The 15,712-nt window shown below is 43.8% G+C and overlaps 1 protein-coding gene across 8 annotated transcripts in view; it reads left to right on the plus strand.

Annotated features, from left to right (window-relative positions):
• FAM135B (family with sequence similarity 135 member B) overlaps positions 1-15,712 on the plus strand; it is a 360,700-nt gene that overhangs the window by 311,588 nt on the left and 33,400 nt on the right. For all 8 annotated transcript variants that reach the window (XM_050802604.1, XM_050802605.1, XM_050802603.1 and 5 more), the window contains 3 exons: positions 2,262-2,417; positions 3,546-3,619; positions 12,305-12,459. In XM_050802604.1, coding sequence (XP_050658561.1) covers positions 2,262-2,417; positions 3,546-3,619; positions 12,305-12,459 — 385 coding nt within the window. The remainder of the gene's footprint in view (positions 1-2,261; positions 2,418-3,545; positions 3,620-12,304; positions 12,460-15,712) is intronic.

Raw genomic sequence — 15,712 nt, forward strand, 5'->3', positions numbered from 1 at the left:
TTACTTAACACTTTTGACCATGATGTATGGGAATGGGCCAAGAGTGGCCATTCCCTGTTTGACCGCTGCCTGCCCCAGAGCCAGTGCTGGAAATAAAGCTTCCATCAGAAGAAAATGCAGGCCATTCCCTCATTTTGGGGTTTCGTAGCTTGTGTCATCATCACAGACTTATCTTACCTTTTGGAAGAAGTAGCTCAGAGATGATGCTGTGGCTGAATGATGTTCCATATCTGGAAGCAAGTCATCCATGATAAAGCAGAAATATGCAACATTTAGAGAAGCTTACTGTGTGCCAAACTCCTCCTTCCCTCTTTTTCATACTCTTGGATGCCTCACTTTACCCAGTCGGTCTCCATCTAGCACCAGTCTTCAGTCTAAAAACAGCTGAAGAAACTTCCAGCATTTCGAACTAGGCATTAGACTTAGATCTCCTCACATGTTGTTACATCCAAAAGCAGTAATTTGCTTTACATACTCACTTTACAGATGGGGAAACTGAGGCACAGGGCACCGAAGGGAAAGAAATGGGATTGGAGGTGGCCGTGGCTGTGTGTCCCTGGTCTGTTGTGCATGGTAGAGAGCTCCGCGGCACTTCTAATTGTTAACTCACGTTCCTGTTTCCACCGCTGAACAAGGCTCCCTGCAGACAGAGATCCTCTCTTGTTCATCTCTGAGTTCTCTCTTATTCCAAACATGTGCCTGGGATTAAAGGCTTGAATAAGTGATGAGGCTTAGAGGTCAGTGACAGGCCTTGGCAACTGGCTCCCTGCCATCCTCAGAGGTGTGACCTCTCTTCTCACCTCTCCAGAATTCAAGTTACTCCCCCAAAACGTGGTTCTCCTGGTTCTAAACTGCAGCTATCTAAAGAGTTTCTGTCCAAAGGGTCTTCTCCCAAAGCCTCTAGGCCCTTTCTAGTCTGACTCCTCTAAGTTTTAGTTAATGTAACCAGGAATCCCCCATAAGATATGTGGAGTGAAGCCAGGTGTGATGGCTCATGCCTGTAATCCCAACACTCTGAGGCAGGTGGATCACTTGAGCCCAGGAGTTCAAGACCAGCCTGGGCAGCATAGCGAGACCCCATCTCTACAAAAAGTTGTCCGGGTGCAGTGGCATGCACCTGTGGTCCCAGCCAAAGGCTGAGATGGGAGGATTGCCAGAGCCCAGGAATTCGAGGCTGCAGTGAGCCATGATCACACCACTGCACTCCAGCCTGGGTGACAGAGCGAGACCCTGCCACTAAAAGAAAAACGAAAACAAATGTGGAGTAATGTGAGGAGGATGGTGGAGAAAAGCTATGGAGCATTGACCGTGCATGAATCGCCCCAGTCCTCAGCTGCTGTGAGCTTATAGAGATGCTCTCTTCTCTCAGGAGGTGTTTTTAACACTTACTATGTGAAGGTGACATGGTGATGTGGCTTCATAGTCATAAATCCCTTCCATTGAATCCCTGCTCTGTGTGAGGGTGGGCATTCTTTTACTGACTCTCATTTCACTTTCTGTAATTGGATGGCCACAGTAACTCTACCAAAGGGTAGCTGGTATCCTCTGCATTAGATGGGGAGCACCATCAAATGCCGAGTGTTCAACGTTCCACATAGGAGATAGTGACAATCGGAAGTTATAACTGCTGTGAAGTACTGCATCCAAAATTTGATGGGATACAGAGTAGAGTTCAGTATATGGATCTGGGGTACCTTGAGGAGTTTGGGGAGAAGATGAGTAAAAGCTTTCCAGCTGATGGCAATTGTGAAGATGTCATAAAGCAAGTGTTGTTGGCTCTGGGCATTAAAAAGTAGGGTGAATTGAGCTTTGTGGTGATGGGATTAGAAGATTTGATAGAAAAGTTGAAAGGGGATATCCAGGATAAACGAAGAGAGGCAGAAAATATTAAAGTTGCAAGATGTTTATAGAAATCTAAGAGTAAGCTGTACTCAGAACATACATGAAATCAAAATGAAATGGAAAAGATATACTGGGACTAGGTAGTGGGCAATCTTGCCTGCCAGACTAAGGGCTTTGGATGTTTTTCTGTAGACCGGAACTACCTCAATAATTTATTGTTGCCATTGCTGTTTTAGCTTCCAGATCAAAAGTGATAACATGATCCTGTAGTACTATGAGGTGTAATATAATACTACAGAGGTACAGAGAAAGGAGAGTGATTTATTGAAAACAGAAAAGTCAGTAAAGACTTCAGAAGAAGACTGCCCCTGACTTCATGGAGTCAGGAGCCTTGACTACCACCTGTTTTGCCTCTCCAGATGTTGAACAATCCAGAGAAGATCGCTGAGCAGATAAGCAAGGATCTGGCCTGGCTCACGTCCCACATGATGGCCCTGTGGACCCAGTTCCTGGACACAGTCACTCTGCACTCCCAAGTGACCACTTATCTCACCCAGGAACACCACACCCTGAGGGTGAGTGGCCAACTGCTGTGCATTCTCTGATCCCATGCATTTGATTTCTTTGGAGGAACCTTTATGAGAATTAGATCAGGCATTGGGATTGGCCTCCAGATCTTCGTTCGTGCTTTCCTGTCTCTACCATGACCATGCAGGGTGGTCTTGTGAACATGCTTAGCCTCTCAGGCCTTCGCTGTGTCATTCATAGAATACTTGCCTTGGCAATCTCAGAGGATGTCAGAGCCTATCGCAAGAAATATTAGAAGTATTTTGGAAACAGTGCTTTTTTTTTGTTTTTTTCTTTTTCTTTTCCTTTGAGATGGAGTCTCACTCTGTCACGTAGACTGGATCACGCAGTGGGGTGATCTCGGCTCACTACAACCTCCACCTCCCTGGTTCAAGCAATTCCCCTGCCTCAGCCTCCCGAGTAGCTGGGATTACAGGTTCACGCCACCATGCCCGGCTAAGTTTTTTGTATTTTTAGTAGAGACGGGGTTTCACCATGTTGGCTAGACTGGTCTCGAACTCCTGACCTCAGGCAATCTGCCCACCTTGGCCTCCTGAAGTGCTGGGATTACAGGCACGAGCCACTGCACCCAGCTCAAAAAGTGCTTTTTAATGTAAGACATTGCTCTCTGTGTATTTCTCTGCCACCAGCTTAGGTGCATATGGGTAGGTGTTGATGAATAACTATGTTGGTATTTAGACCAACATCTCGTTAGAACAAGGTGACAAAACACATGAAGATCAGAGTCCACAAAATGTTCAGAGAACATACATGACTGGGTTTGGGAAATCTGTTTCATCTGCATTTATTTATGGACCCTGTTACCAGAGGTCTTACATTCTAGTAGAACAAATAAGACCTCAAGTTAAAATTAATAGCAAAAACAATGCAAGGACAGATTCATAGACTGCATTCACCTGTGTTCATAGACCAAGTGTGGGCTAAGAGCTAGGAAGGAGAGAGATCAGTTTGGAGGAATGTGAAGGCTGTTGTTTCAGGACCTTCAGGTCATGGGCATGGCTCTCCTCCTATGAGGAAATGCCATTTATCTATTTGAGCCTCAATTGAAAAAAAAAAGAAAGTGCTGGTAATACCTACCTAAAGAATTGAACTGTTCACGTTGTTTTATTCTGTAGGTCCGAAGGTTTTCTGAGGCCTTCTTTTACATGGAGCACCAAAAGCTTGCAGTCCTGACGTTTCAGGAGAATCTGTAAGTATCCATTGCATGCCCGCTTTACCCCTAAAAGCAGCCACCCAAGACATGCAGTTCAAAGTTACTCCTCACTTCCTCGCTGGATGTGAAGGAGGGAAATCTGCCCACCTCTGCACTTTCTGTCTGCATTTCCTCTGCAGGCAAAAGAGTCAGACAGATTGCAGAGTGGGGAGCTGGCAGGTGGCAGAGAAGGTCACCAGCCAAAATTTTCTTTCATTGAGTGTCATGGTTTTGTAGACAGAATCAAGGCACCCTAGGTCCCCAAAGACATCTGTGCTGAGTCCTCTGCAAAATGAATTAGAAGCAGGTGGTATGGCCACAAACTATGTCAGAAAAAAACACAGAACGCGCCTGAGACTCTGTGGTAGCTATGAAATGCATTTAGCATAAGAATTAAGTGAACTACGTAATTAGGAGGGCTGTTGAATTTCTAAGTTTGCCTTCTTCTAGAAAAAAAACTGAAAAGTACTCAAGGAAGTGAGGGGGTTGATGGAGGATGAGGTCACTGTCTCATAGATTCCCGGGTGAGTGGGAGCAGAGACTCCTCTAATAGGTTTTGTCCTCCGGTCCACGATCCAAGGGTTTCTTTTTGCTTCCAAATGACATGTTCACGTCAAAAATTCAATGTGGAGGGAGAGATGTTTGAGATGCCATAGCAAAAATAGAAGGAGAAACAGGTGAGACCCATCCATCACTCAAGACGGACGTGGAGACCTTTTCACCTTTCTCATTGGAATCCTATTTTCCTCCCCACAATTCATTCTGTTTGGAAAGTACAGTGACATTCACGGCTTGTCTCATGGATTCTGCAAGTAAGGGGGTGGCACCAAGGAAAGCACAGCTGCGTGTTGAAATGACAAGTCTAGGAATTTCTGCGGTCGTTCACTCACTCATTAATTCTTGTATCCCAGTGGCCAGCTAGAACTGGGAGAATATATTTTCTAGAATTAAAATCAGAGAAGAGCTAATCTGACAAATATAAACAGAACTGTGAGGGTCACTGAGAAAACTATTGCATATCAAGATCCCTGCAGGGAATCTTCTTTCCAGAGTTACTGCAACAATAGGGAAGCCTTAGACTGTGGAGCCATGGTTGCATTCTCAAGGACTGTGAGCACAGACTCAGGGGACGGACTCAGAGACAACTGCTCTCCCAGAAGAGCTTTAGAACACTGACCACCGGTACAAACTGCAGATGACCCAGCACTCAGATTACATGGGTTCAAGACCCAGTTCCTGCATTTATTAGCAATTGGTCCTTGAGAGAGTTATGTTTCTGTCCTTCTTGTTTTTTTCTCACCCCCATCCAGTCTCAGCTTCCTTATCCACACAGTAGGTAAGATAGCAATTGTGAGGACGTAACAGGCATGTCCATGCATATGGAACACATGGAGCTAGCCACATACTCTCCTCAGAGAGGGTTAGACGGTGACTGATGAAGTAGGCAAATGTGTATTGTCCATGTAGAAGTGGAAATACAGCAATAATATAGTAAAGGTGCTGAATACATGGGTCAGTCATCAGGAAACAGGCAAGACATAAATTATGTAATTTCAAGTTCTGACAAGTGGAAGAAAAAAAGCAAGATAAGAACATAGAAAATGAAGAGAAATGGGGTATGCCTAGCAATCTCATAAATGTTTAACCACCAGCTTTCAGAAGAGCAAAAATAGACAAAGGACGAACTGCCTTTTGTAGTGTTTGCTGATTTCTCCTGTGCAAATGTTTTCACAAGGGTCACTTTCAAGCTACCAATGTGCTATCACTGAATATGGAATTGGGAAGAGATGTGCACAGTCAGCTCTTGCAAACCAGCGTCAATGGGCCCCAGTGCAACACTGAGTAGAAGAGAAAGTCTGTTTTAGCCAACGCGATAAGAAAAGGTCTTTTTGAAGATGTGACATTTGAACAGTGTCTGGGGTTACAGCAAGCCATGCCATGACATACGAGAATATTGTTTAGGCAGACAGAATAGTTGTCGTAAAGGTTCTGATATGGGAACACGTGTTTAAAGATCAACAAGAAGGCAAGTGTAGCCAGAATACAGTGAGAAAGTAGGAGAGGGGAGGGAGGGAGGACCAGAGGGCAGTAGGGACCAGTCCATGTGGGGCCTTGTCGGCCAGGAAAAGACTTTGGATCGTGTACTATGAACATTATGGTTAATGCTTTTGTTTTTCCTTTACCAGCAAATGAGTATGGGCCTTGGCATTTCAAATCTTATATACATGATTTGAAATCTTGATTCTATAACTTATAATGCTTGTGACATCAAACTAGTTACTGAATCTCTTATATCTAATTTTTTTAGATGTAAAGGGAAGAGTCCTTCATTCAATTACTAATGTATTTAGTGTTGACTGTGTTAGTTGGCTCTTCACTATTTTGAGTGCTGGATATTCAACAGTGAATAAAACAGAGAAATCCAATATCTCATTGAGCTTATGTTTTGGTGATGGAAGGCCTACAAGTACATAGATATGATATGCTAAGTGGTAGTAAGTGCTATGGGGAAACATGCATCGCTGTGAGAGGAACAGAGAGTCCTAGTTCATGAATTGTCACAGAAGGTCTGCTGGAGAAGGTGATGGTTGAGTGAAGATCTGAATCAGGTGAGAGATGAGCTTTCCAAATCTCTAGGAGATTGTAATGTCTATCCTCTGAGTGACGTTAGAGATTAGAGAATGTTGTAAGCATTCAGTGAATAGTAGACATTAACAGAAAACATAAATCATGGACTAAGATAAGTGGGATACTACTCAGGAGAAAGTAAACTTTTTGCCAGGTCATCAAGAATAAGAGGGAGAATTTTATTTCAGACTGAGAAAATTGCTAGAGAAAATGTACGAAGTGCTGTGAAGAGACGTGAGGCTTACCGTGGGATAGTGAAGAGGGGCTATGCAGGGCTGGCACCTGTGCGTGAATGTGGTTCTGCACACCTGCAGGTCAGAGCTGGAGAGAGGTAGTTGCCCCAGGGAGGTCATGCCGCTTACACAAGGCAGCAGCGGACTCCCAAATTAGGATGGACGTGGGGCATTGTAGATGGCACAGGTGAAACTCAGCTGTCAAGACCCATCTTGTTCAAGCTCAGATTAAATTGTGTTTCTCAAACGATGGGTCACAATCATTTAGTGGACAGTGAAATCAACTTAGTGTGTTTGGAACAGTGCTTCTTAAATGAAACAGGATAGGATAGGAGGGAGTAGGAAAGGACAGGGCAAGGCAAGGCGGAATAGATGGTATGAGGAAGGAGTGTTTGCTGAAACTGTTCCTTCAGTGTGTGTGCTTCTGGGAGTATGTGATAGCATGGGGTTGCCATGGAAATGAAGACCATCTTTGGCCATGGGTCGTAATAAAAAGTGTTAACAAATCATCTAGAATTGACCGGCAGCAAGGGTGTGTTTTATTGTCCCTCTTCTCTGTTTTACTAATGTCTAGCTCGTGCTTTTCACACAGCAAGGAGGTGTTGGGTGAAAGTTTGCTGAGGAATGAATGTGGAAGTGGTGATGGAACCTATGTTGATGTATTCATTTTCATAACAATCGTAATGAGATCACTCTTTCTTTTACATAATTGTAAGTTTTAACTTTTGAAAAGGAATTCATTCTAAGAGATGCTATGTCCATAGGGTTGACCAAAATAGGCATTTTACCTGGTGCGAATAAATAGACATTTATTCAAGGTGCTTAGTCTATTGAAACTACTCTGATCAGAAATGAGTGCTTTACATACTTTGGCTCGTTTAATATTCACATGAACTCTATGAGGTAGGTACTATTATTCTCCCCACTTTAAAGAAGAAGAAACTGGGGAAACCTGGGCTCAGAGAAGTTAAGTAACTTACCTTAGACCACACAGCCAGCAAGTGACACAAACAAGATGTATTGGAGCCCAGTGACCACACTCGTAACCTCCTTGCTTTGGCTTCTCTGTGCACTGTTGAGCCATCATCCTAAAGAACCAATGAGGAGGAATAAAGTGAAATGCAGATTTGCGAATTTCTAAAACAGAAGTGTCCTTATGCGTTCGCTCTGTATTCCTGGAGTCAGGATTCCTGTCTGACAGCATAAGCCCGGACTCAGGTAAACCTGATGCTGAAACAAACAAAAAAAAAAGATGAACCAGGTCCTGTATGTTTCAGGAGACTTTCCCTACATGCCATACAGAATAGCCCAACTAAAATCAAGGATTCTACCTGAATGCTCAGAATGGGAGCGTCTCTGCCTACTGTGCAAACAACTGGCTTCCAAGCAAACCCTGCTCCCTCAGAGTGTCATTTAGGTAGATAAGGAGGTGACCATGTGCTGAACAGGGGCCGTGAATGGAGCATGCTCGCTCAGACACAGGTGTGCAAGGCTGACCTATGCAGGGTGCATTCCAGGCTAGTCTCTCTCCACTTATGTGGCTTCTGCCGTGGGTGGGGTGGGGGAGGAGTAGGTAGGGAGTGGAATTGGAGGTGAAAGTTTGAAAAGGCAAAGGCAGAGTTCAGATTCCTGTTTGGATCCTCTTGATGATAAGGAATGAGGATTTCTTATTTAATTAATGCTACTGTTAGTTGCTAATGTATTTATTTACTCAACTCCCTTTCCCCTTCCCTTCCTCCCTCCCTCTGCATAATTATTCATCATCCTTTATATCCAGGAACTGATCTGGGGACTTTCCATACAGTGAATTAAAAAGCAACCAAGGTAGACAAGGTCTCTGCCCTCACTGGACAGAGAAGACAATAAATAAATTTGCAAATAAGCAAGAAAATTTAAGATGGGGCTAAGGAACCGGGTAATAGAAAGTTCCTGATTTGACCGAATAGGACCAGTGGCTCTCTAAAGTAGGGTGTTAAAGGAGAACAGTTCAGAGAAGGTGACATTTACACTAAGGTCTGAGGGTGGGAAGGAGCCCAGGAGGACAGTGCATTACAGGCGGAGGTAACAGCCAGTGCAAAGGCCCTGAGGCCAGACACAGCCTGAATGCTGCACCAAAGATCTAGGAGAACGTCAGTGGGGCTGGAGGGCAGTGTGTGAAGAGGAAGGTGGAGGAGTTACAGTGATGGCAGGGGTGGGGGTCATTCAGAGCCTTGGAGAGTCAGAAATTAAGATTCACTCCCAGTTTTGCTAATAATAAACTCAACTCCAACTCCAACTCCACATTCTCCCTGTAGTTTGCTTAACTCAGAGAGAAAGTAGTTTTTCCCTTTAATTATTGTTCAAATAAAAATGTGCTCAGGACCTTCCCACTGCAGCCCCAGCCATCAGAACCACTCTTGCAGAGCTCTCTCATTCCCTGCATATGCCGTGTTGATTAATTTTATTGACTTAACAAGTATAGTCAAAATGCTGTTTGCTGCATGGGAGGCATTGTCTAAGGCACTTGGGATATACATCAGTGAGCAAAACAGCATGTGTTGGAAGACAGGTGCTAAACAATAAGCATTATGAATCAGTCAGTTGTGCAGCATGATAGAAGTGATAGGCATTGTAAAAACACAGAGCAGGGAGTCGACATCACAACTGCCTTTGGTTGGGCTGAGTGGGGTGGATTGTGGTGTTTCCTAATTGTGATCTTTGCCGTGGAGGAGAGAGCATCCCTGCCTGGAACACTTCTCCCCCAACTTGCTTCAGTCCATTAGCACCTGGTAATTTCTGTTACCAGGATCTGTTTTCATCAGTGTTCTCCAGAGAGACGGAACCCATAGGATATACATGGAGAGAGAGAGATGACAAGAAATATATTAGGACAATTGGCTCACTTTATTGCGGAGACCAGGAAGTCCCGCGATGGGCCTTCTACAAGCTGGAGGACCAAGGCAGCTGGAGGACCAAGGCAGCTGGAGGACCAAGGCAACTGCGAGCGTGGCTCAAGCCAGGTTGAAATTCCTCAGAACCAAGGAAGCTGGTGGTGGCCAAAGGCCTGGGAGCGCCTGGGGTGCAGAGAGTGCTGTTGAGAGTCCCAGAGTCCAAGAGCTGGAGAACCTGGAGTTCTGACATCTAAGGGCAGGGGAAGAGCATTCCAGACCCAAGGGAGAGTGAGAGACGAATTTGCCTTTCCTCTGCTTTTTGTTCCATCCAGGACCCAGCTAATTGGATGGTGCCATCCACATTCAGGGTAGATCTTCCCCACTCGGTCCCACAATATGCACACCAGTCTCCTCTGGAGACACCCTCACAGGGATCCTGGGGCAGCCCAGTCATTCTAATCCACGCTAAACCACCTAGGTTTCCCTTTCAGCAGAATCACTGAGAATAATCCATGCAATGTTTGACAATGTATAGTGCTTTACCAGCTATATGGGGATTATATAATCCAATCAAGGTGACATCCAAAATCAACCAACATGAATCCACCCCTTGTCAACTTGGCACCCATTCGCATTTCTTAAAACTTATTTAATCTTCAAATAAAGATAGTGGGCCGGGTGCGGTGGCTCATGCCTGTAATCCCAGTACTTTGGGAGGCCGAGGCAGGTGGATCACCTGAGGTCGGGGTTCGAGACCAGCCTGACCGACATGGAGAAACTAAAAATGCAAAATTAACCAGGCATGGTAGTTCCTGCCTGTAATCTCAGCTACTTGGGAACCTAAGGCAGGAGAATCTCTTGAACTCGGGAGGTGGAGGTTGCAGTGAGCCAGGATTGTGCCATTGCACTCCAGCCTGGGCAACAAGAGCAAAACTCTGTCTCATAAAAAAAAAAAAAAAAAAAAAAAAAAAAAAAGATAGTAACAGTGTCATAGTTACATCTAGCATGACACAACTATTCTGCAACTTCCTCCAGACGGCCACATTGCACTGGCTGTGCATCAAGTTTAAGGATGGCAGGGAAGCTTCTCCTGTGAGGCCTGCTTAGCAAAACCTTGCAGTTGCCTATGGTTGGGCTTGAGAGGTCATGCCCAGGATTTCGGCCTAGAACCAGACTCCTCAGATTCCTGCAATCAGAGATAGGCACTGATTCCTGTGTACCCTTTAGCATTTTCAGTCAGCTTATTAACACTTGCTAGGCCTTGTTTTAGGTACTTGGTCACATTCTCGAAAGCCCTGTGCTCAAGAAGCTGCGTTTCCCTAGATCCCAGCCTGCATAACATAGCTTAGACCTGACTCTCCCACACCTGTCCTGCTATATTTTAATTATTTGCTTAATCACTTGTTTTTTTCATGACTGTTAGCTTGTTCGTCCTAAACTCAAGCTACAATCTTCTAGGTATACTTCCTAGCCCATGCACACCATCCTAAGTCCACTGGTATTCAACATATTTTCTAATAAAACCAAAACAGGGCCAGAAATTCCAGATTCAGAGGGTGGTAAAAAGTGCAGAATTGACTGCGATAAAATTCCATTTAAACACTCAGATAAGAATATTTAAAGAGTTAAATATGCTGAGAAGAATATGTAAAGAGTTACATATTCAGAGAAGAACATTTAAAGAGTTAAATATTCTGAGAATTCACAGAGTTATGAAGTTGTAGCAGCCTTCAGGGCTTTGAGGAAGAGAAAATAACCCTTCCTCTCTATTGTGGTGGGTTAACATCTAATTAAAAATGAGAAGGAAACAAAATATACATATTTAATATGTATAGTAAATATGTATATGAAATCATACTTAATATGTAAATTCAATATGTATATTGTATGAACTATACATACATAAATATTATATATGTCTATACATTTATCTTCATTGCACCTGTTCCTGAGAATGCTGAGTTTGAGAAGTTGCTTTGAGTCTGTGCAGTTTCACAGCTATGAAGCTCTTCTACAGGCAGCTGGTCTACAAGGCTGGGGAGTAAGAAGGGAGCTTCCAGAGGCCAAGCTGCTCCACAGGAGTGATAGACAGACACACAGAAACTAGCTCTGCAAGCTCAAGTCTTCCCAAAACTCATAGACTCTGTAAGCCTCCTTCTTCCCCTGGGGGAAGAGTGATTGAGTTGGCATGGAAAATAATGATGAAATGTTCATGCCTTTTTCCTTTATGGAGTAAAATACACTCTCCCCCTTCTGTAGAAACTCGATGAGAAGGGAATACACACTTTGTGCCACCCCAGCCTTTGAATTAGGAATGGTGATTATTCCAAACTCTGGAATTGAATTCCTGTTGGTGGAAGGATATATATGTCAGAAAGAAAGAATATGGAACATATTTTTTTTCATCTTACAGGGGAAACCAAAATATATGGCTCTTGATCTAGGGAAATGTATACCTTCATCCAGGATGCCACTGTCCATGTAATAATCAATAAAAATGGTATTTTAGATAGGTTTTAATTCAAATATGCCAAAATATGACCAGATCCTAAGACGTCTAAGAAGTAAGAAAAGAGTAAAAGATACATAGATTTATATTTTTTTCGAAATGCTAATTTAAAATTTCTAAATTTCTAGTCATTTAAAAACTCAGTTTGCTTTCCACTAATGTGGTATTTATTATATTTCACTAAAATGGTCTATGATAAATACCCTTGTGTTTCTGCTAATCCTATAATCCATGGCCTCTAATTTCAACACCTCAGTCAGTTCCAAAACAAAGCAGACTGTGGCTCTGGGGGCTGAGTAGGTGGGTGGAAGAGAAGGATGACGGGCGGACAATTGCCAGAGTCGGCTGAGAACCGAGTATTTTCCTGGGCTGAGGAAGAGGGGGTAACAGTTTGGAAACCTTTCACTCTTCCCTGGGTGTTTACCCTGCATGTGCTCCCCAGGATACAGACGCACAGCCAGCTATCCCTGGACATCCGGAACTCAGAGTACCTCACCAGCATGCCTCCGCTGCCTGCAGAGTGCCTGGACATCGACGGCGATTGGAACACCCTGCCGGTGATCTTTGAGGACAGATACGTGGACTGCCCTGCGACAGGTTTGTCTGTTTTGTTTTGGAAAGACTCAGGAATAAGGCTTTCCAGTGAGATTCCGACAGTGGCCCAGTTTGTTTATGTCCCAGCGAAAGTGACACCAAATTAATGAACGATTGTGTCAGTCCGTAGAGAGGAAACAAGCTAATGGTTTGAAATGACTTTGTTTCTGTGAAATGGACAAACCCATCTAACAAAATAACAATGAAACGCTTCTTCCCTGACTCCTTCTGGAGTGGAATTATATGTAGTGCGTTTTCACCTGCAAAATAGGAGCCACAGCCTGCCCGTCCCCACACCAGAGTGACATGAAAGTCAGATGAAGATTCTTTCTTATCTCAAATGTGCCATTCAAATAAATACGATTTCCAGGTGAACTTTAAAGACATTGGGCCAAAGACTGGGCTCAGTGGCTCGTGCCTGTAATCCCAGCACTTTGGGAGGCTGAGGTGGGCAGATCAGCTGAGGTCAGGAGTTCAAACAGCCCGGCCAAAATGGCAAAACCCCATCTCTACTAAAAATACAAAAATTAGCTAGGTGTGGTGGCAGACGCCTGTAATCCCAGCTACTTGGGAGGCTGAGGCAGGAGAATTGCTTGAACCCAAGAGGCAGAGGTTGCAGTGAGCCGAGATCACACCACTACATTCCAGCCTGGGTGACAGAGCAAGACTCCGTCCCCCAAAAATAAAAAAATAAAAATAAAAAACAAAGGCATTGGCCATTTGTTCCACTGTCTGCACATTATCACCTTGTCTGCCTGGGTGTTTTTTCGCCAGGTATTTTGATTTCCCCACATAGCCTACAGCTGTGCCCATTAGGTGAACTGGTGTGTATACATCATCCTGGTCAGAGTGAGTGTGGGTATGTGTGAGTGCACCCTGAGATGGGATGGTGTCTTGTCCAGGGCTGAGTCCTGCAATGGGATGCTATCTTGTCCAAGCTGATTTGTTTTCCTGAGCCACCAGGAAAGGGTAAAGTATGGAAGCACTCAGCGAGCTACCATATTTCTGACTGATCGTGAACTATAGGTTGGCAGGAGGTGCTCCTTACAATTTCACTTTGCAGACATTTATTCTTTGATCGAACCCACCACCACTGCAACTCCTGTCACTCATCGAGTCACCAAATACTGGGCAAATCATTATTTGTTTTTATTAATTGTTCTTAAATGTATGTATAGCTCAGATTTACTTCAGGGTTTAATATTAGAAGTGTTTTAGGTCTTTAAGTTTAATGATGGTTTTGGGATCAGAAATATGCCATAGGAACTTAACTCTTGTTTATATCAATTAGCCTACGGTAAAACTGCTTCTGTTACACATCCCTTTAATTGTGTTAGAGGTCAGTGTTTCCAGCAACCTACTGATGATGTTAAATGAGGACTTACTGTATATGGTTTAATAGATGAATGATTCATTTCAGGGAGAAAAGATCACCTGTTTGTGTGTATTGTTTCTGTATATGTAGCCGGAGTGCAATCTGTTTTGCTGCTGTCACACAGAGTTTGTTAATGGACTTAGAGGTCAAGAGGGAAGTGCCCTGGGCAAGAGGTCAAGGTTCGTTTCTTGTCCTGACCCACATGGCCCTGCTCCTGGAAACCCAACAAGCTAAATCGTCCTGTGCTCCCTTCAAGAATCAGAAAAACATCAGGCTCTATGCTGGAGGTTGTAGATGCTTTACCTCTTTAATCCTATAAACAAATTCACAAGCTCAATGCCACAGAGAGAATCTGAGGCACTAAGTATAATAATTTATTAAAGATCACAAGGCTTATTAAAGCCAATGTTCAAAGCCAACTCACTCCGATTCCAAAGTCCGTGCTCTGCCTCGCTGTCTGTGCAAGGAGTTTTAAATCATCGTGTTTAAGTGCCCATCATTTAAAGGATGCTTTAAAATGGCTAAATTTCAAAGATTCTGCTACCTGAGACTTGTAGGATATTTTAAAAATCCAAGAGACTTCCAAGGGCAGTGCAACCTTGCAAACATACGGTTATTTGGTTCTCAGTTATACCCTGACATCTAGTGTCAGCACAGTGTATGGCAGTTATAAAGTGTACAGGCCAGAGAGCCTCCAAACCAACTGGTCAAAACAAGTTTAAAACATGACACTGAGACGTTTTCTTCTGTGGGGTGTGTGTGTGTGTGTGCATGTATGTATGTGTGTTTGCATATATATGTATTTGTATGTATGCATATGTAGGTATGCATGTATACTAATATGTAAGTGCATCTTCATCAGAGTTACATGATTTAACTACAGAGAATCTGAACTGTTGGAGAAGAAATTTAAATTAATCGCCCACTATCAGAACCTCTAGTATTATCATTATTAGGTTTTGTTGCAGATTGTCTTCCAGTCTTTTTTCTGCACATATTAACATACATTCTTGTGAATATGAATCTCAGTCCCTCAACTCACAGGTGCAGTTATATCACATACCTCTATTTTTAAATAAATGCATTCCCTTGGCTCGTCACGGTGACTCACACCTGTAATCCCAGCGCTTTGGGAGGCCGAGGTGGGTGGATCACCTGAGGTCGGGAGTTCGAGACCAGGCTGACTAACATGAAGAAACTCCATCTCTACTAAAAATACAAAATTAGCTGGGTGTGGTGGCACATGCCTGTAATCCCAGCTACTCGGGAGGCTGAGGCAGGAGAATTGCTTGAACCTGGGAGGCGGAGGTTGTGGTGAGCCAAGATCGCGCCATTGCACTCCAGCCTGGGCAATAAGAGTGAAACTCCGCCTCAAAAAAAAAAAAAAAATCATCAATTAAGTAAATAAATAAATTCATTCCCTCTCTGTGCCTCCATCCTGCAACATCAGCTGAAAAATCAACCGCAGTCTTTCTGGGGCTTCTCTGCCCACTCCTTTCTCACTACCTCTCACGTCAGTGCCCTGGAGTCAAACAGCAACAAGACATGGTTGGGGGAAGTCTTTCTAGGATTGTCCAAACCTGCAGGTTGCTCTAACCCATTGGTTATCCATATTTATGTTGTGAATCCCAAAAACCTGAGATAGGTCTCAGTTAATTTAGAAAGTTTATTTTGACAAGGTTGAGGACACAGGCCCATAACACAGCCTCAGGAGGTCCTGATGACATGTAACCAAGGTGGTCAGAGCACTGGTTTTATGCATTTTAGGGAGACATGGGACATCAATCAAGATATGTAAGATGAACACTGGTTCGGTCTTGAAAGGCGGGACAATTCGAAGCTGGGAGGGGGCTTTCAGGTCATAGGTAGATAAGAGACAGA

The sequence above is a fragment of the Macaca thibetana genome, chromosome 8 (assembly GCF_024542745.1).
Source record: "Macaca thibetana thibetana isolate TM-01 chromosome 8, ASM2454274v1, whole genome shotgun sequence".
Classification (NCBI taxonomy): Eukaryota; Metazoa; Chordata; class Mammalia; order Primates; family Cercopithecidae; genus Macaca; species Macaca thibetana.